The following is a 21,938-nucleotide window of genomic DNA, read 5'->3' as shown; positions in this document are numbered from 1 at the left end:
TGTAGAGATAAAGAATGTGATTCATTTGTATGCAGTTTGACTACTAAATCATAGTCGGACTTTATGACAAATGTTTACTTTATATGGTTATCTAGAAATTTCATAAAATAACATAAATAATAGAACAAAACAATTGATAAATTTGAAAGCTGTTTAACATTTATACTATACGTGAACATTTTCTTCAGTAATCATAATATAGGAATTTTTTAAAATATTTATTGGGATGTCTTAAAAATTTATTCATTAATATTTGAATCATAGATGAGTTTAGTTACTATTTAGTGCGGATTTTTTTCTAAATATTATGATCGATCGCAAAAAATTTCATTGCATTTTTTTATTCAATATTTGCACGAAACATCCACATCAATAAAGGAATTCCAAAAGCAAATTTCTAAATTAAATATTTGAGCTAGCATCAATTGGACTCGGATTGGAGTTTGATCCTAAATTTGGTGTACTGCAATTTTCTATTTGAATACTTTTATTTTTCAATATGAAAATAAACTCTAAATCATTATTTTCCTCTTAAGAATTTTATGACAAATACTTTATTGCGAAGGCCAGATGTATGAATTCTTATTATTACATATTTTTTATTATCACATATGTTACAAATTGTAAATATTAATGATTTTTACGCATATTATGAGATGATTTCGGTATAGTGATTACAACTATGGTATTTAATATTCAAGTTCCAGATTCAATACCCGCATCGGGCAGTTTTATGTCAAGCAGGAGTAACATTGGTTTTCACTTGAAAATATATGGAAATATGTTACTATTATATAAAAAACATTAATATCAGTACTACTTGTATTAAATTCGATTACCAAAATTTTCTCTTCGATCCAGACTTCGAACTACAAATTAGGTGTTAATTACCTTGTGTATTTACAGTTATAATCTATGCAGATCAGATTTTGTATTTATTTCCAAAGTTTAAATTAAAAAATCAAGTGAACTTGTGAATTATTTAGAATACAAATACAAAATATGATTTGCAAAAAAACGATATACTTACAAAAAAAATATAAAATAATTACTAGAGAAAATACAACTACATTATATTTGTGATGGATCAGCTGTATGGCATTGAAAACACACAATAAACGGTGTGAAACATAATGTGCATAATAATAATACCAATTTGTGTGTGAATCATGCCACGGATATTATTTAGTATGTACCTGTTTGTAATTTTTATAATTATTATAAATAAAGTTTACTACTAATTATTGGATAACATAGCAATGAATTTTTATTGTTATTCGCTTTGTGTGATTTATGGAATAAGTGCAATATTATTGACCGCGCGTTTTGCATTTATGAATTAATACAATATAATGTTTATCATGACATTTTCGAACTCTATATTTTGTGTGTGGATGCAATTATGAATCGCTATTGGTTGTTTTAAACCGTGGTTTAAAAAATATTCGATTTATATTGACAATGCGCAGTAATGATTTATTTTTTTTAACTTTCAATTCGAATACTTTATTTTTATTTATTTTTTATTATGCATTATTATTATTTACTCCTTTAGTGACATTAGCCATCCTTTATTTTTCAGGGTTAATTTCATCTTATTGTTTTTGTTTTGTAAGTAGTCCTTTATGAATATATGTCTTTTTTACAGAACAAGCTAGTGAGGTGAGCAAGCGCCCAAGTTCGATGATGGTCGATGCTCGAAAAGGCAATATTTCATTATCACAGCCTACTTCTATAACCGGTGTTATGGATTTGCCTCCGTATTTAACAATAGATAAATACGAATCAGGTATAAAAAAACGTCTTCATTTAATATTTATATCGTATATAATAAAATATTTATTCAATTTATAACTACTTCTCTAGGTCGAGCAGAAGCAATAGGAGCATTAAGTCGTATATTTTGTGCAAAAAAGACTGGTGAAGAAATTTTACCAGTATATTTAGCGAGGTATTACCTGGCTTTGCAACAGGGTTTGGTTGTCACCGAACCTAAAGAATGTGGAGAGACCATGGCCAGCATTCTTCTAAATTCTTCTGACTTATTCAGGTAAATTTTTAAATTAATAAGACGATATTAATCTCATAATAATATTCTCATAATATATTTATCTAATACAAATTAAATTAATTTTAATTTAAAGAAATATTATGAGCTATACAGAAATACTCTCAAAGGGAGGATGGTCGCATGTTATCAAAATTTTCATATTATTTCAAAAATTTACTTATTATTCTTATTTTTTTTTGTGTTTCTGCATTTCGATATATAATTACTGAATACATCTTGAATAATTAATATATTATTATAGCTCAGATAGATTTACGACATTTTAGTACTATCATTATATAATATGGTAATGATTTTTCAGATTGGATTTAGATGGTGTACAAATTTTGGTTCCGTCGTTTATCTCCGCCCTAGAAATAGTTTTGCCCGACAAAGATCTCATATTAAGATCAATTATTTTAATAAAACAGAATTAAGAAGAAGTAGCATTCATTTACTACTTTCTATGCTTTGTCTGCCACTGCACTTCCAGAATTTGCCGATTCGCAATCTATTTGGAACAAATGATAAGTATGATAATATAATTATTAATGATAAATTAAAATATTATAAATTTTATCAAGATATTTATTTTTTTAATTAAAGAAAAAATGTTTATAGATTTTATTTCACAATTTTCATGTAGACTATTTTTTTTTGCAGATTGATAACTTTTGGATCTCTGAAACCTCGATTGATGAATCTCTTAGTGAACGCTTTGCAAGTGGAATGGGATGGCCAAAATGCTCATATGTTGTTGGGCGGTCTGCTTCTATGTGTGCAGGATTCTGCTGCAGCAGAATGCTCCGATGGAAATATTGCCAGGGATGCATATGATCAACGGAATCTCCTAAGTTCTGGTATAATAATTGTATAAATCAACGGGTTCTAAAACGCGACAGCTTAAAAGCTCTTTCAATGAATAGTGAGAAAAAAATATCTTATCTGAATAAATAATTTTTTAACAAATTTTACATAAAACGTTTTTTGTCACAAAAATCGCGTGTTTTTGAAATTCAAATATTTTTTATTGCTATTTTATAAACGGTTTTTATATATAAATTATAATTTACATATATTTTTGTAAGCATGTAGCGATTGTATGATTTTTAGAATTACCTAAATATTTGAAATAATCAATTTTATACTAAAGGCTTTCAATTTTTAATCTAAGTTATAATCACATTTTAGCATAGTATAGAAATTTTGCTTTTTATGTTGTGTGTTTGTGAAGTTGTTTTATGTCTATTAATTTCGCAAATTCACCTAGCTTGATTTTAAATGATTTGGAATTACAAATTACACGTAGCTTCATAAATTATTAATATAAATTATATTAATTTGCCTGAAAATTGATTAATGGAGCAATTCTGCCGTACCAGAGCTCATAAAACGGCGTTGTCATGGCAACGCTATCTTATGCTTGTTCTTGGTAGTGAAAATTATGAAAATGTCTATTTGCTGTGCGATTTTACGTATGGGCAGGCGTATTTTACATATAAACAAAGCAAGGAGAATGTTATGATAACCGCACCATCTAGAATTCTGTTAGCATAACATTATTCCTTGCTTGCAATTTTCACTACCAAGAACAAGCATAAGAGATTGTTGCCATGACAACGCTATTTTAAGATCTCTGTTATGGCAGAAATGCCCCATAAGTTGCAGTTTTTAGTTTCATCCATTTATTTTATTTTAGAATTGTTTGATTTGATTTGATTTGATTGTTATAAGGAATGATCTTCAATTGGTGCTGCAAATAAAATATAACAATGGTTATCAATATTGTATAATTGCATACCGGATATAAAAACTATATCTTTAAATTTGACTGTATTTTATAGCAGATATTTAGAACTGTTGCTTTTAATATTGTCGAATTTTCATGAAATATTGAAAATCATTCACTTAGCTTAATATATGTGTTAATTTTGTATGTTTGTTTATAATTTGTTTTTGTCAGCTTGTTGTGATTTTTGTTTTTGTTAATTTTGTTGTGTTGGCAGCTTGCTCTGACAGTGCTTGTTCAACCGGTAGTGCAAGTAGCAGTGCTATTCAGGTCACCAATGAGTATCAAAGCTTTACGGGTTCTGAAGAGTATAGTACTGATGTAGAATCCGCCAACGGTAATATATTAACTCCTCATTGGAATAATAAATACTTGTTCATACTAATCCTACTTTCATCATGTGTGTCTTTCACATGTCTTACCCTTGATAGCAACTATTGTGTATGTCTTCTATCTCAATTTAAATAATCTCTCTCTTAAATATCGAAATATCAAATTATTGTAAACAATTGAAATTAATATACAATGTATATTAATATATTATATATTGATAGCGATTCTTTAAAAATAATATAACTCTAGTAATGATTTGTAAATGTAAACAATTATTATTTTTTTTTAAATCTTCAGAATTCATAATGACTATACTTTAAGCTGATGATGATTGTTAAAACTATTTCCAATTTGAAATAGTGCGTGCAGTGCTGTACTTCTCAACCTAATTATCATAATAGACATTTCATATCTTTTAATTTTTTTATGTTTTACATTTTAGCAAAACCTATTTATAAAATTTTATTATTTTTGTTTAATTTCGTTTGCGTACTATTAGGCATGAGTTAATAATATTTTTACATTTCACACACTGAAACTTTCTATCATGGTTCTTCAATATTGTTTAATAGATGTTACAACTTTTAATTTATTTACATTGTGTTAAACGTATTTCAGATTCAGCTCATGCATTATTTGTGAGGGCGACGTATTTGGTTTGTCATAGACTAATTTCGACTTGGAAAACAGATCTTCATGTTTCTCTAGCAGCTTTGGAACTTCTTACAGGATTGGCTAGAATACATATCAGAGAATCAGGTTTGTTGTGTTATGATTAAAATTAGTTATGAGTAATATATCAAACTAATATACTTCTCAGATATAAAAAATTATATAGTTGTACCAGTATTATTTATAGCTAAATTAATCATGCAAAAGTTTTATTTTGTTTTTATCATATATTTCCTTTTAATACAGAAGCCTTAGAATGCAAACGTGCCGTGAAGTGGATATGTGATTTTGTGTCATCTCAATGCTCTCGTCCACCACCAGCTCACAGCAAAGATCTACATAGTGGAATTGTAGCTGCTTACCATTGCTTAGCCGTATGGCTGGTTGAACATCCGTCATTGCTGAATGATAAAGATTGTTTGCAAACTGTGATGGAAGTAGTCGAATTGGGTATATCTGGATCGAAAAGTGTTGGTATGTTCACATCTTAATTAAGCTTATTAAATTATATAGAGTATAGAGAAAAATTATGTTGAAATAATATATCTTCAAATATTGATTCAGGTAAAACTGGTGAACCTACTAAAATGAAAGATGAGAAAGAACTGAAACCTGTTTCAATGCGAGTTCGTGATGCAGCAGAAAATTTGTTAACAGTTATTTTGGAACAGGTATAGCTTTGATTATAAACCTAGTTTCTTCTTAAACATTAATAAACCGGACTTGTACAGTAGTCAAATATTTTGTTATGCAGGTTGGATATTTTCCTTCATTATGCGGAGCGCAAAGTCCGTCCTCTTTGCTTGATGAAATGGCGTTACTGCGCCAATGCAATGCTTGGAAAGAAAGCAATAATGCACGTGAATCTGCTGTCCGAGCCTTCAGATATTTTGTAGTTGAAAACACTACACTGCTTGCTCTTTTAGAAGAACCCTTAGGAAATGATCAGGATCCACAACCAACAGTCACAGGTGCTTAAGTTGTTCATGCAACTATGCAGAGATTAGAGAAAATATATGATATGATATTTGAATAAAATAGTTTTTTTATAATTCCAAAGTTTGTTTTATATCATTCGTATTCTTCATAACAATACCTAATTCAGCTTTGGCTCGTGTTCCTTCCGGTCGTCACGCATGGAGTATGCAACTTCGGCATTTGCCGCGTAGTAAATCAGGAAGTAAAGCTGGTGCGGTTAATCCTGGTCGTCCAGTGCCAATGTCTGAAGCACCTACTGCCCGAGAACCAGAGCGGCACTATTTTCCAGAAGCGGTGGATCGTGTACCTCCATGTATAGCGTAAGTTAGATAGTAATTACAATTAATCTGTGTTATAGTACTCATTATCTAATTTTTTCGCAAACTTACTCGTTACAGAGATGAATCTATACCAGCTCTAGAAACTTTAGCATGTCATGCAGACCCGGCTACTGTTGCTGTACGAGCAGTGATAGCAGCACAAATCTCTCAAGAAAAGCGATGTTGGCAAGCGGCAGCTGCTTCGGAGCAGGCTTTGTCAAGAGCAAGCGAATGTCGTCAACCTAAACCTAGGCATGACTTTCAAACAGCCAGGCTCTTTCTTGCACACTTTGGTTTCTTAGATCCACGCGATTTGGAAGAGGTAAATAAAAATAAGAAAAAAGTCAAGTAATGGAAAAAATGAATTTGCTTTGTTTAAAATTATTTAATCTAGGACCAAGAACAAACTCACTCTGGTAATGTATCAGCGCCTCTAGTATGTTTGGATAATAGCATTCCTGGTTTCCTCGCTGATCTGCAGCAGTTAGACGCAATGAGTCCACGAACCTGCGATACCGTACACGTTTTTTACGTTCGATCTGGACAACGGGCTGCACGGGATATCGCAGCAAATGCCGACAGCGCAACGAATGTTTCGCCTCATTACCTTGAGGCGTTGAGGTCATTGGGCTGGCCTGTTAAAGTTAGCGATCATGCTGGATGGACTGGTCATGCTACAACAAGTTGGAGAACTAAACAGGATAAAAAGCAAACACATGTAAGTTCGGACATAAATATATAGTATATATATATATATATTATATATATATATATATATATATATAAATATATATATATATATATATATATAAATATATATATATATATATATATATATATATTTTTTATTTTCATATTTTTTTTAGGAAGATGCGCCACAACTCAATCGAGATCATGGTGGTGCTCTTTACAATGGTGATGAGCAGATAATGTATTGGGCGGATGCTTCTTCAGAAATCGCTTTCGTTGTGGCAACCAACTCACAACTATATGGTGATGCGCCAACATCTATTACAGGTGCAGAACAGAATCCAGGACTGGGCGAAAGAAGCGTCAGCGATGCTTCACCAGCAGCGCAGCAGCGTGCTCAGCAGGCCAAGGGTCGAACCTTATCGCTTGACTCGGACAAAGCGACAGGTCTGATAAAACTCATAATAAGTATTCAAAAACAAATTAAAGCGGCATGTAGCAATTAAAATATGTATAATATGCATCTAGATCCTGTTCCACCTCAGCGCCGTAGAACTGGCGGAATAAAGCCTACCCAACAATCAGCTACTAAAATGCTACTCATATGGCTTGAGAGCTATGAAGATCATCTCACTGTACCTTTAGGTAATTTTAACTTACTTTTGAAACTATTGATGATTGTGAAATATTCAGAAGCATAATTGAGTTTTTACATTGTTTGTAGATAATTTATTAGCATACACCGGAACTGGATTGGAGACAGGTCCTCCTCCTAAAGCTCAAGATGCATTAGTTATATTTTTGCATGCTTTGGATTCTGGCTTACTCAGGGTGCATTTGCAGGTGTGCAGAATACTCATTCCTACTAACTATTCATAATTATTTCATTATGCAAAATTAATTGCTTACAAAACTTAAAATATACGTTAAAGTTCAATTATCATACCATATTTACCGATTTTAAAGGGGCCAGTAGGTAGAATGACTACCGCAACACCACTTGTTGATGGAATGGTTGTTAGTAGACGAGCTCTTGGACCACTTGTGCGACAAACGGCTTTAAATATGGCTCGAAGGAGGCGTTTAGATAACGACAGCTATCAACCACCACATGTCAGACGAAGACTTAAAGTGCAAGAAATTGTGCAGAAATACCGCAAAGAGATGTCTCATCCTGAACTTCTAGCTCATTTATTTCATCATCCATCAGCATAATATTTGAGTAGAATTATTTATGGAATGATAGCTTTAGTGATTTACATTCCATGATTAATTTATTTACGTATTTATCATATGAGTTGCAATTATTTTTGTAACTTGATCAACATTAATTTAATTAAGTATAATAATATTTTAATGACTATTTCAATCTTTGCAAATTGTTAAATTATAGACTATTCTTCAATATGATGAGTACATATAATTCAGTTGTGATTATATTGTTAATTTAGAGAACAACAGACAAGTTAAACTGTATATTGTTTATTAGGATAAGTATTATTTATTTGAAGATTATTTATTTTTTCGTTCTAAATTTGATATATATTTATAATAAAGAGTAATATAATTGACAATATATTTTTACTTTTTAATGAGTGTTCTTTTACAATGTCAATTTTTTAAATATAAATTTATGAGAGTAATTATTGAAAATATAAATGCATAGATAAAAGAAAAGTATAAATGAATATTTTTGAAGGAAGGAATTTATGATACATTTCCGGAAGTCAAGCAGATGATTTAAATCTAATCTAGAGTCGACTCAAGTCGACTTCTTAACGGTCTTAGTTTTTGAATATATTCAGCAGCTAACTTCGTGCGCCTCATATCGTAAGTTTGACAGTTGCTGGTTTGCCTTAAAGTTGCACATCTTAGTCCTATATAGCATATGGTGTTTTTTATAATCTGTTGGTTAAGCTGGAATAATGCCATAACTTGTAAATTTAGTGCTGTGTGTGAAATTGCTAAATATGTGAATAAGTAAAACATTGTGATATATTATATTAGTATATAAATAAGAAATAGATATAAAACGTGTAAATATGGCAACAGCAAGTTCAGATATCGAAGATTTTCTTTCCGGACCTTTAATAGCTTGGGTGAGCAACTAATGTTTTGTTTGTTGTTTTATTGTGATACATATCAACTGCCGTTCATTTAGTAAATGACACTTGTTTGCGCAATATTAAATAAAACTAAAGGAAACGAACGTGTTGACATGAATTATTTACAAAATTATTCTCTTGGCAGTCAAAAACATACTGTTCTATTTTATTATCACTAATATCAAAGAGTTGTTACTATTTATATGTAACCTACTTCTATTTCCCTTACAGTTGAAATCTTGTCTGCAAGAGTCAGAAAAACTGGTTGATTATTCATCACTGTGGGATGGATCTCTTATTTTTTCTGTTTTGTTACAAATAGATCCAGAACCAGCTCATTCTATTTGTAAACTAACTGGAAATAATGAAATGATTGTTGCTTCTAGGATTAATAATTTTCACAACATCTTTAAAAATCTAAAAACTTTATATGATGAAGAATTCAGACAAACAATTGTATCAGTACCTGATTTCATAGAATTAGGAACAAAACCTGATTCAAGATCAGGCTTGGAAAACATGAAACTACTAATTTTATTATTACTTGGTGCAGCAGTTCAATGCCCAAATCGAAAAACATTCATTCAGAATATATATGATCTTAATATAACTGTGCAGCATGCAATAAAAGATTATATTACACAGGTATACTTTAAAAAAATATTAAATATTATTTTAACTATGTAATTTACATGAGTTAACTATGTAGAGTCAAACAATTATTCCAACTGATTGTGAATTATGAGGTCCCAAAGGTGTAGTTAATAGTAAAAAATGAAATTTTTTAGGTGATAGACAGTCAAACACTTGTTTTAACAAATGAATATGATGAAGCTACTAGTTCTCCAATGCAAAGACAATCATTAATGAATTTAATTAAAGAGCGTGACAAATACTTTTCATACTACATGAATTCGATTTGGTAGACTCTCTTAGTTCAATAGATAAATTATCAAGTCCATCAAAAAATGGAGTTCATGGTATTGATAACAATCATCATGCGGTTGAACTTGCAGATTGGAAAGCTAAACTAAGAAGACAACGGCAGGAATTGTATGTTTAAATTATTCTAATATGCAATAAAGCCAAATGAACCTTAAATAATATTGTATTAATTTTTAAGGGAGGAAAAGTCAGAAGTAATAATGGAATATAAAGAGGAGCTTGAATACACACAGAAAAAACTAGAAAAGTTAAAAATTGAGGTACAGTTAATGATAATTTTATATTTGTCTTTCTAAATAAAATAAATATATTATTGATAAGGTAAAATAATAGGATTTTAAGATTATATATAATTTATTTATTACTCAATTAATTTAGAGTCAAGAATGGTTTCAAGCTTCTTGTAGAGCCTCAGCATATAGAGATGAAATCGATGCATTAAGAGAAAAATGTGAACATGCAGATAGATTAGAGCAGGAAATTCAGAAATTACGTGATCGCATGAATGATGATGAATTTTATAAAAATCGAGTGGAGGAATTAAGAGAAGATAACAAAAATCTCTCTGAAACTATTGAAATGCTTGAAGAGCAGTTGTCAAGAGCAAGAAAACGCAGTGAACAAGCTTTATCACTTGAGACAGAAATAATTAAATATAAACAACGAGTTAATGATTTAGTACTGGTAAGATTCAAAATATAAATTATAATGAATAAGCTAAAAATGTTATATTTTTATCTAAATCAGATCAGACATTTTAAGAGTTATTTTACATACTTTTAAAAGATATTTTGTATTTTAGCAAAAAGAAGCTGATCACAGTAAACTTCAGGATTTAATAGAAGAGAACACACATTTACAATTATTAACAAAATCTGCAGTTTCTGATTCATCAAATACCAGCAGTACGCTGAATGACCAAAATGCCGAAAATGACCACTCAATTGCTGAAACAAGTTTGATAGATCAGCTAAAAACAGATGCAGAAGTAAATATTATTTTCAAATTACTAACTAAATTTATTAAGTTTTGCATTGTACATGCAAATGTTTTGATTAAATTAAGATTGATATTATGTTTATATTTTCCAATTAGAATCCAATAAGCATTCACAGATTTCAATATTTAAAATATAAGATATATTTTATTTATTTTAGGCGAGAGTACTAAAATTGGAACTAGAAAACAAACAATTACTATCCAGAATAGATGACATGATCATGACTAATAATGAAATCTCAAATAACTTAGTAGATTCTGAAAAGGAGAGGAAAAATTGTCTTTGAAATGTGTTCAATTAAAAGAAAATTGTGATAGATTAACAGATCAAAATGGTGAAATTGAGAAAATTTTCAAAAATTCAATGGATGAAAATAAAAAATTGCTTAGTGAATTGGACAATAATAAGCACTTGCTTGATAAGATCACAAATGAGAAAGAGGTAATAATTTACATAATTTACAAAATACAAAATATAAAATGAATTTAAATGCATAATTATTCCTTGTAGTAATTATTACTAAACATTTTTTTCTGTGACTTTTCTGATATTAGTTGGAGAAAAAGAAATTGTTAGAGATTGAAAAACAATTAGATGCATTAATGAAAGAACGGCAAACATTATCTCATAATAATGAATGCCTTCAAAGAAAATATGATGATTTAGATAAGTTATTGGTAGCTAAGACAAATGAATGTTGTGACTTAATGGAGAAGGCATCATCATCAAAACAGAGCCAAGAAGTTATTGCAAAGCTAAATGAAAAGATAGTAAACATGGAAAAAGAAAATCAGAGATTGATGAAAGATGTGCAGAAATTACGTGATCTTATAGAAGTTTGTATTTAGTTTTGTTAATATAATCATTAATATAATTATATCTAATATCTTATAAAAAATTATTTTATAATTTTTTATTACAGGAAAAAGAAGTTTCACTTGATAAAAGTTCCATATACATTGAAGAAATGAGTCAAGAAATTGAAAGAATCACAAAGGATTTGCATAATAGTGAAGAATTAGCTTTAAAGATCGAAGAAATGAAAAAGAAAATTCAAGACAATGAAACACAATCAAAAATGACCGATAAAATCATTTCTACTTTGCAAGCAGATTTGGTCGCAGAAAAACTAAACTTTGAGAGAGCATCTTTGATCTTGGACAAATTAGGTGTGGACGTGAGTAATGTTCTTAAAACAGACAACTCTTTAGAATATTGCATTGAAAATATTTTGATGAACGCTGACAATCATGAAATTGTGAAGGATATTATAGCCAAAATAAACAAAGAAAATACATTAAAATTATGTGATACTTGCAACAAATGTAGTGAAGACAAGCCATTAAATACTGTTCTGAGTGATAGCAAACAAAATAATGAGAGTTATGAACAAAGCACAACCACTGAGTTATCATTGTTGAAAACAGTCAATGGGCAAATACGAAAGGAAAATGCAGTGTACAAAGTTGATGTTACTACTTTAAATTCGCAAATTACTTCGTTACAAAGCCAACAAGTTTCTTTACAAACTGAGAATACCGAACTTTTGACACAAAAAGAAGATATTAAAAAGGAACTGCAACAGAGCAAAAAAGAAAACTTAGATATTACCAAGGATTTGGAAACGTTAAAAAATTTGCATGAACAACTGACTTTGGAGTATGAAATATTGACAAAGGAGCGTGAAAGTACTAGGGGCACAGTTCGAGATCTGAAGGCTGAAAATAGAGACATTAGTGATAAATTAGCAATTAATGAAAAAGAAATAAAATCTCTTTTGGAAGAAAATTCTAATTTGAAAGCAGAAATACAAAGTGTAGTAGATCTGAGATCTGAGCATTCAAACTTAAAGGAAGATTTCAAACATCTTTTCACTGCAAGTGATAAGTTGAAGGCAGAATATAGAAATCTCCAAGAACAATATAGGTAAATCATTGAGATAAGAAAATTAGAATTAGTATAACTAATACCTATTTTCACTATATATTCTATGACTATATATACGGATGATTTATTTATTACAGGAGAGTTCGAAGTGAGTCCCACCGTCAAAAATTACAATATACTGAATTAACTGGTGAATTAAACAATAGGAGAGACCTTATAACAAGTTTGCAACTCGAATTGCATAAAGTCAGCCAATATTGTGAGGTATTTTAAAAATGATTTTTATCATGATTTTAGAACATTTAAAAATTTACATAAGCTGATTTAAAATATAAGAATTCTATAATAATTTATAAATATTGATAGATGTTGCTACAAAGAAACAGCTGTCTGGACAGCGACAGACGAATCTTAATGGACCAAGTATCAAAATTACTCTCACAGTATCATGAACTATTGGCTCATTCTATTGAAGACAATAAACACTACCATGATGAAGAAAAATTATTTACAGATAAAGTGAACAGTTTATGTCGTCAGAAGGAAAAACTAGAAGAAAAAATTATGGAACATTATAGGAAACTTGAAAGTTGCTCTTCAAAACGGTATCTAAAGAAATTACTTTTTGGATTATATCAGTTTCAATTCTCATCTATAAAATCTGTTTGTTTCATTGCAATTATAATAATTTTTATTTGGTATTGATTTTTGTTTTCTTTTAGGAAAGCATTTGGGTCAATACTTGTTCATCGAGTTTGTAAAGCTGGATCAGACTTAATGAAAAAAGTTCCAAGCAGAGTAAATATATTTATATATTCAAAAAGAATTATTTTCATAAATTTACCTTTTCATTATTCATTACAGAATCGACATTCTTGGACTGATGATTCACATGTAGTTAACTCAACATTACAGCCAGAATTGGGTGACAAATGTGATGGCAATGGGGAAAATAATACTCCTAATCAAAGGTATTTAGAAAAGAGTTTATATAAATAAATCTAAATTTTTTATCTATAACCTGAAATGATTTTCATTCTTGAATTGCCTTGAAGTACTTTTGCAAAAGTGAATACAATATAATCAGATTTTTTATGTATAAAATTTTCAGTTTGGAAACATCGTCATCATTAGATGAATCTTTATGTTTGGGTTCTGCTGGTACACGGCGAACAGTGTATTTAACTCAAGAAACAGAATCTGGAAGGCAATCTCCACTCCCAGGAAATTCTACACCCAGCCAAGGAAACACTTTTATAGTCTACAATAAAATGGTTGGAAGACCTGAGTCAGCTAATAAAGAAGACACTTCACCTAAGTCAGGTGACAATAAAGATATGAAAGATAGTGCTATTTGGTACGAATACGGTTGTGTTTGATTTTAAACTACATAACGAACATTTTATACACATACATACATACACACAAGCATACAAGAATATAGATAAACAATATTAGTATTTAAGTTTTATATAATTCTATAAGCCCTCCTAGTGCCTTATATATAAATAATACCAGAAGTTGTAAAACTATTGTTGTATATTAACAAATCTACTGCCTCCTCAAGATATAGTAAGTTAATAGTTTATTTCAAATTTCTTTATCAGCACTAAATGCATTTGCCTTAATGTTTCATTCTGAAGTTCTTATTTTATGTTAATCAATAATGGTGGCTTCTGGATTGAAGTTCAAATTTTAACTATCTATCGTCTTAAATTCATTATTAAACTAAAATATTTGCATTTATATTAGGTGTATTGTAATGTTAAATATTTATAAATTCTTATTTATACAAGGATCATCACAAATATTTATTAGGCATGTTCATAAAATTTTATACATTTATTTATTGATCGAAATTCAAGTATTGCCAAGTGCATTTGGCAGAAACATATTTTATACAATTTTTATATTAAAAGTTATACCATAAACGAGTAGTTTTAATTTTTTGTATATATATAGTAATTTGTACAAATTTATTTTTAAATCATAATTTGCTTTATTGCTTTTGCAATAAATTATGTTTTAATTAATATTAAACTAATTCTTCATTTATAAAAAATATTTTGTACTGAATTAAAAATTATATATATTTGTGAAAATCAGTTTCTAGAAAACATATCCTTTAATGATGAAATATTTTTTTGTAATATTGTAGTTCTGCTATACTTTCTAGAATATCATCATGAGCTCTATGTACACATTTTTTTCTAGGAGCATTTTTATAAAAGTTTTCATTCCATCGTTTACACAATTCTTTTATGGAAGAAACATCAATTATTCTATAGTGTAAATATTGATCGACTACTGGCATATATTTTTGTAAAAACAATCTATCCATGTACACACTATTGCCTGCAATGGGCATTCTTTTGGAGCAATATTTTCTTAAGAATTAGTATATTGCCTTCAGCTTCTTCTAATGTTGTCGTTGATTTTTTACATTCGTCAATCAATCCAGTTTTACCTAAATTGACCTTGCACCATTCATTCATGCTGTTTAATACATCATCTGAATGATGGATTATCATCGAGGGGCATGTATCAACAATGCTTAAATCAGACTCTGTCACAATGCAAGCTATTTCGATAATTTTATCTTTATTAATATCTAAGCCTGTCATTTCCATATCAATCCAAACTATGCGGTTTTTAGTTGAATATTTTTTACTAGACATATTTTTAATGTTTAAGTTACTGAATGAAATTTGTCTTATTTTACGCGCAACAATGTTCATAACGTGAATTTGATTCCGTTAGAAATATTTTTGCAGATATAAAACCAATAAATAACTAAATAAAATGAAAATGATCATTACCCAAAATCAAAAACATAACCTCGCATTTATGTTGGGAACTATGAGAATTTTACACAGCCAACTTCAGCAAATTCTTTCTTTACTTGTGTGAAACGTCAATTTTTGACAGAAATTCAAAACAATACTGAAAATACAATGCAAATACATCATGAACTATACAAACTAATTTCAATCTTTATTTTAGTTTTAATATGATTATTGGTTGTGAATGTAAAATATAAATATTTTAAATGGGTAATCAACTGGTAGGAGTTGCTCCATCTCAAATCTTTCCCGTTGAATACTACTTAACTGATCATGCTGAATTGCAATTTGATATTAGGTAAAATATTTTGATATTCGATGGTATTCATAAATTATATGACGAATATTATTTTTTAGTCTGGGAAGCACTAGGTTTTTCAAAGTTGCTAGAGCAAAATATGTCGAAGGACTTATAGTTGTAAAGGTTTTCGCAATTCATGATCCTTCGCTGCCATTACAAACATATCGAGAAAGATTAGAAAACATACGTGAAAAATTATCAACAACCGTTAATTGTCTGCCATTCCAGCGAATTGAAGTAATTTATTGTCATAATTTGTTTATAATGTTGAATAAATCCTTGAAATTACTTTGGTTATATTATTTTTAGCTAACAGAACGTGCTGGTTTGATAATGCGTCAGTATGTTAAACATAGTCTGTATGACAGAATTTCTACAAGACCATTCTTAACAGTTATAGAAAAAAAATGGATTACATTTCAAATATTATATTCATTACATCAATGCCATAAATTACAAATATGCCATGGAGATATAAAAGTAAATATTCCATTCTTTATATTATTTGCATGAGAACATTATAATGAATATATATTATTATATTTGTGTATACGAACCAATTTGGCTTGTTCCCCATTTTATAATCATAAACCTAAATTACAACGTAGACTCACCTTTATTACTTTTTATATGACTAATCAGAAAAAAATTATTCTTACAAATAAAAATTAATGAATAGTAAAATGCAAATGATGTTTACATAGTACATTATTTAATCTTGTTGTAAAATTGAAGTAATAGCTACTATTTTTCTTTTGTCTATTTTTTTTATAAATACAAAATTTATTTTATCTTATTATAATTGCTTTTAGTTAGAAAATATCCTTGTTACATCTTGGAATTGGATTTTACTTGCTGATTTTGCTTCGTTTAAACCTACTTACTTACCGGATGATAATCCAGCAGACTACAGTTATTTTTTTGATACATCTAGACGTCGCACTTGTTATATAGCACCAGAGAGGTAAAAAATGAATAATTTTTATAAAAATGTTATATTTTTTACAATGTTATTTTAGATTTGTTAAAACTTTAAACATGGATAACGTACATAAAGATGGATTTTTGGTTAATGAAATTCCATGCAGTTCTGGTGATTTACTTCCTTCAATGGATATATTTTCTGCAGGGTAAAGTAATGTGTTTTCATATAAGAGTTGGTGTTTGTTCCTTTTAGTATAAGTTATTAATTTTTTTTTAGTTGTGCTTTATTAGAGCTATGGAATGAAGGTACTCCACCATTTGAATTATCACAATTATTAGCTTATAGAGCTGGTGATTATGAGCCTCGTAAGCATTTAGATTCTATAAAAGATCCAGCATTGCGAGCTTTATTATCATCTATGATTGAATTGGATCCACATCTAAGATTAAGTGCTGAAGTATATCTAGATAATGAAAAGGGGAGGTATGTTCAAATTAATTTTAACAACAAACATATTCATTTAGTCAAGAATAGTAATTATATATTTATTATAAATTTTAGATTTTTTCCTGAATATTTCTATTCTTTTCTGCAATCATACATGTTGATATTTTCGGCTACACCTATTTTGCCTCCTGATGAGAAAATAATGAGGCTTCATCAAGACATTGGTTATATAATATCAATTTTTAATGGAGAAAACAAAAATCAATTTGATAGAGATGCAACACCAACCGAGAGTACTATGAAAGAAGGACCAAAAATGAGTGATAATGATGGATTAATTATCATAACAAGTCTAGTAACATCATGTATTCGAGGACTGCACCATTGCATGTCTAAAATGAATTGCTTAGATATATTATTGCAATTGGCAGCGCATACAAGTTCTGAGACAATATTGGATAGAATATTGCCTTATATTGTAAGTACAGAAATTTTGCAAATGCATTTTCATATTGATAATTTATTTTCCTCTCATTAAATCATTTTTTTATGTTTCTGTAAATAGTTACATTTGGCCCAAGATCCGGCAGCTCGTGTACGTGTTTATTCCCTAGACATCTTAGCGCGATGCTTAGACCTTGTACAGGAACTCCCACGTTCTGATTTCAATGTTTTCCCAGAATATGTCTTGCCAGCTATTGCCCCATTAGCTACAGATTCAGCCGCAGTTGTACGAATAGCTTATGCCAAAAATATTGGTGAGATTAAGAAAATATCATTAAAATCACATAATTAATTTTAAGTTCAACATTAAAACAAAATCTTTATATTTAAGCATCACTTGCGGAGACGGCATTGCGTTTTCTAGATATGGCTACAAGAATGGCGGCCGATAAGGATTGCGCAGTCCTTAATTACGAAAACGAGTTGGCAGCTCTTCACGACATGGTTCAACAAACGGTGGCCCATCTTCTCACAGATTCTCATTCACTAGTGAAACAAACTCTCATGGAAAGTGGACTTGCTAGGCTTTGTGTCTTTTTTGGGAAACAGAAAGGTATATACCGATCATACAATAATAAGAACAAACTATATTTCAATACAAGAACGTAATATTAAACTTTTTATAGTAAAAGATGATCTATTATCACACATGATCTCATTTTTTTGTGATAATTGAGATATCAATTTTTATAGGTTGTTCAAAAGAGTTTAGGGGAGTATAGAACAGGTTTTATTTTAATTTCATATTAATCTTTTTTGCAGCAAATGACGTTCTATTATCACACATGATCACATTTTTAAATGACAATGTGAAAGAACTTACGTGGTTCATTTTTTGATAGTGTTGTGGAAGTGGCAGCTTATGTTGGATGGCATTGCTCAGTCATATTAGCTCCTCTTCTACATCAGGTATATAAAATCTTTCTTATTTATTTTCAGGATTGAATGCAATATTCTTTTAATTGCAGGGATTAACCGATACTTCTGAATTTGTGATAGCAAAATCAATTCATGCGACTGCTTCTCTGATGAGCCTAGGGCTGTTGCATAAATCTACACTAACAGAATATATAGCAGAATGCGCTTGTTATCTTAATCATCCTAATTTGTGGATAAGACATGAGGTATTTTTTTACATCCTAATATTATGAAATTCGATAAAGATCATGAATATTAACCGTTAAAAATGTTATTTCAGGTGTGCGGTTTAATCGCCACGTCCGCTCAAATTTTGAGTCCAATCGACGTGCAATGTGTAAAATAGTTCCGGCAATTTCAACGCACTTGCGTGTTCCGGTGCTGCAAGTAGAGAAACCGGAAATGCCTCCTGGACAGCTTGCAGGCGCCTATTCCAAGAACAATATTTGATAGTGTAGTGAGGTAATACTTATATGCTGTAAATATATGAATGGTGATTATGTGCCTTATTATATATATATTTATTTTAGATATCCTGACATCAACTATTTAATAGAAACTCTTAGAGAACGCAGGGTCATCCGCGCGAAAGTTAAACAAGGAACTGTGCCTCTTTGGGGAAAGAATCAAGCTTTAAAAGCAGTAAGTTAATTTATAAAATATTCTTAGCTTTATTATTAAACCAATAATATAGTCATTATCTGCATATAACCCCAATTACCATTATTGATTTTATATGGCTTATGGATTATTGTTTTTAATCAGATTTAATAAATTAAGAATAATTTACTTAAACTATTTATTATATTTTTCAGCTTTTAGTCGTCCAATCAGAAGGCTTGACAGACCACATGGAAAATCAATTGTTATCAATGAGTGCACATTTAATAAAACTTAGTAAATATCGTATAGTTGATGCAAATGCTGGAAGTAAAAGCCCAGACAAATTAGGTTTTAACCAACTATCAAGTGTTGGACAATATAATGGAAGGCTGGACATAAGAGGAACTCAAAATCTTAGTCATGTACTTCAATTAGATTCCAGTAAGACTGAGAATGCTGATACCCTGCAAAGGTAAGATTATTGAGTTTTTCCTAAAATTTAAATTTATGATATAGCATTTTAAAATTGATATTGGATTTTTTAAAACAAATTATTAATTATATTAATAAATAATCAGTGAGTAATTTCTTTGAGACAACAGTAAAATACTATATAAATTTTAAACGGAAAAAAATATTTTGAATTGATCTTTTCCTTCTAACTTATTTTGTAAAAGAGCGGCAGTTCTGATAGCCAGATAGCTTAAACATTGATAAACTATATGGTTAGAATTAGCCAATTTTATTGGATTTATATTTGTAAATATCAGCAGCAACAATTTTATTTTCAGAAAACTTCGCAAACCCGCTGAAGATGTTACTATGAACTCTGAATGGCAACACATGTTTGGAGGTCTAAACAGCCCGGTATCCCAAAACAATCAAACATCTGCAAATCAATTAACTACAAATTCTCTTGTAAATAATTCACCTTTTCATCAACAAACAAATCACCTGAATGATGCAGCTAGTTTATCAGAACCTGAAGGAAGTTATGTTCAGTGTGAGTATTTTGAGTATAATTATATTTTATCTTTACCTCAGTTTATGTTTTTATTTTACTTGTTTCTTAAAACTTTACTTAAAACTTTTAGGTCGTTTAGCTGATTGTAGTATGGAACTGAGATCTCTTATTGTTAGACAACAAGAACGATATGATACCGCCAAACAGTAAGCATTGGGAATAATTTATTAAAAAATAAAAAATTGTAAAAAAAGAAAATGGACAAGAAAACCTGTTCTTTAATATGCAGTATTTTTTTATTAGTAATGGATATTTTTTTAATTTTAATTAGTCAAAAATAAATTAATACTTATTATTACCTAAATGTTTATCGACTTATGCAATCAATTAATTTACTAGATTATCGTGTAATTACACAAGATATGTCTTAAAGATTATTTTATATTTTAAAGGTTGGTTTATAACTTCTTTCTGTTTTTCTTTCAGCGCCTTAACATTAGCGGAATCAGCACGATGGCGTTCCCCATTGCCACCGCCTGGCTGGACACCTCGGGGACGACACATAGCACACCTGCACGAGCATTCTGGTAACATAACTGGCCTGATACCTCTTTCTCCCGATTCTCCACTTTTTGTAACATGTTCTCTGGATGGAACTATTAGATTATGGGACGCCGCTCGCATGGAAGGCCAAAGTGTAGCCAACAGGTATGCAAAAATAAAATAATACTGATATAATTGATTGAATAAACAAAAATTAACACCATTCGATGTAACTCAAAAACTACGTAAATTATTTTCTAGATTTGAATTTTTATTAACTCCCGTAGGGTAAAATTATTGTAATGGGCGATAATCGGAATTGAAAATTTTTATATTTCTCGACGTTTGAAGGTTTCTGAACATTTTGGCATACCTCAGAAAAAATGGATGTGTGTGTGTTATGTATGTGGGATACAAATTTCCAGTCACGTTTTCGGGCGCACGGATCAACCGATTTGAATGGTTCAAAAACACATTCGATTCCTATCGATAGGGAAAAGAGCTGATTAGTTTTGGCAAAGGCAGGTCCAGCCGTTTCGGGGATACGGAGCAAAGAGTGCAGAAAATAGAAATCGAACTTTTGAAAGAACGGAGCATCCGATTTGAATGATCTAAAAAACATTCAATTAGTTATGATTGGGAGAAGTGTTTATTAGTTTTTGGCAAAGGTAAGTCCAGCCATTTTGAAGATACGGAGCTAAAATGTAAAAAATGGCAGTTTTTGAGAGAACTAAGCGTCCGATTTGTATGATTCAAAGAAACTTTCTGCTTGTCTTAACAAAATAATTGATTTTGGAAAAAAAGATTTGTTTTCATTTTTTTTTTTTTTTAATTTTTGGTATATTCGAAAATAATTCAGATTTTATTTTTAATTTGACTATAGTTCTAATATACTTTAAAACAAATAATAATTGCTTTAAACAAGCAATTCAGTTTATAAATACTAATAAATATTAGACAATGTTACAATATTTATAATAATTATTTGAAAACATTCAGTATTCCTTGAACATTCGTTACGGTACGGGAAGTTCCAGCAATTTGCCTTAAGGCACGATGCCACCCACCCCACTAGTTTAGTTTCAAATGTTTCTTGTGTCAATTTCCTATTTTTACTTTTT

General features: G+C 29.8%; 2 protein-coding genes and 1 pseudogene across 2 annotated transcripts in view; 2 read left to right on the top strand and 1 right to left on the bottom strand.

The window, feature by feature from the left end:
• The window catches only part of LOC113386322 (protein Daple-like), a 20,556-nt gene extending 6,200 nt beyond the window's left edge, over positions 1-14,356 (top strand). The window contains 1 exon segment of the mRNA XM_026624109.1: positions 13,881-14,356. Within this exon segment, the coding sequence (XP_026479894.1) occupies positions 13,881-14,148 (268 nt within the window). The 3' untranslated portion in view covers positions 14,149-14,356.
• A 538-nt stretch (positions 14,357-14,894) lies between these two features.
• Positions 14,895-15,554, bottom strand: LOC113386321 (probable oligoribonuclease). Its single transcript, XM_026624108.1, is given in 2 exon segments — positions 14,895-15,165; positions 15,167-15,554. Coding segments are annotated over 2 exon segments (612 nt in total). The 5' UTR covers positions 15,508-15,554.
• Positions 15,555-15,771: 217 nt separating this feature from the next.
• Positions 15,772-21,001, top strand: LOC113386320 (annotated as a pseudogene).
• Positions 21,002-21,938: the final 937 nt, after the last annotated feature.

This window comes from Ctenocephalides felis, unplaced genomic scaffold (assembly GCF_003426905.1).
Source record: "Ctenocephalides felis isolate EL2017-DRISC unplaced genomic scaffold, ASM342690v1 CF-g0.4_SCAFFOLD_03571, whole genome shotgun sequence".
Lineage (NCBI taxonomy): Eukaryota > Metazoa > Arthropoda > Insecta > Siphonaptera > Pulicidae > Ctenocephalides > Ctenocephalides felis.
The sequence above is the reverse complement of the archived record's forward strand: the minus strand, read 5'-3'. Positions and strand labels throughout refer to the sequence as shown.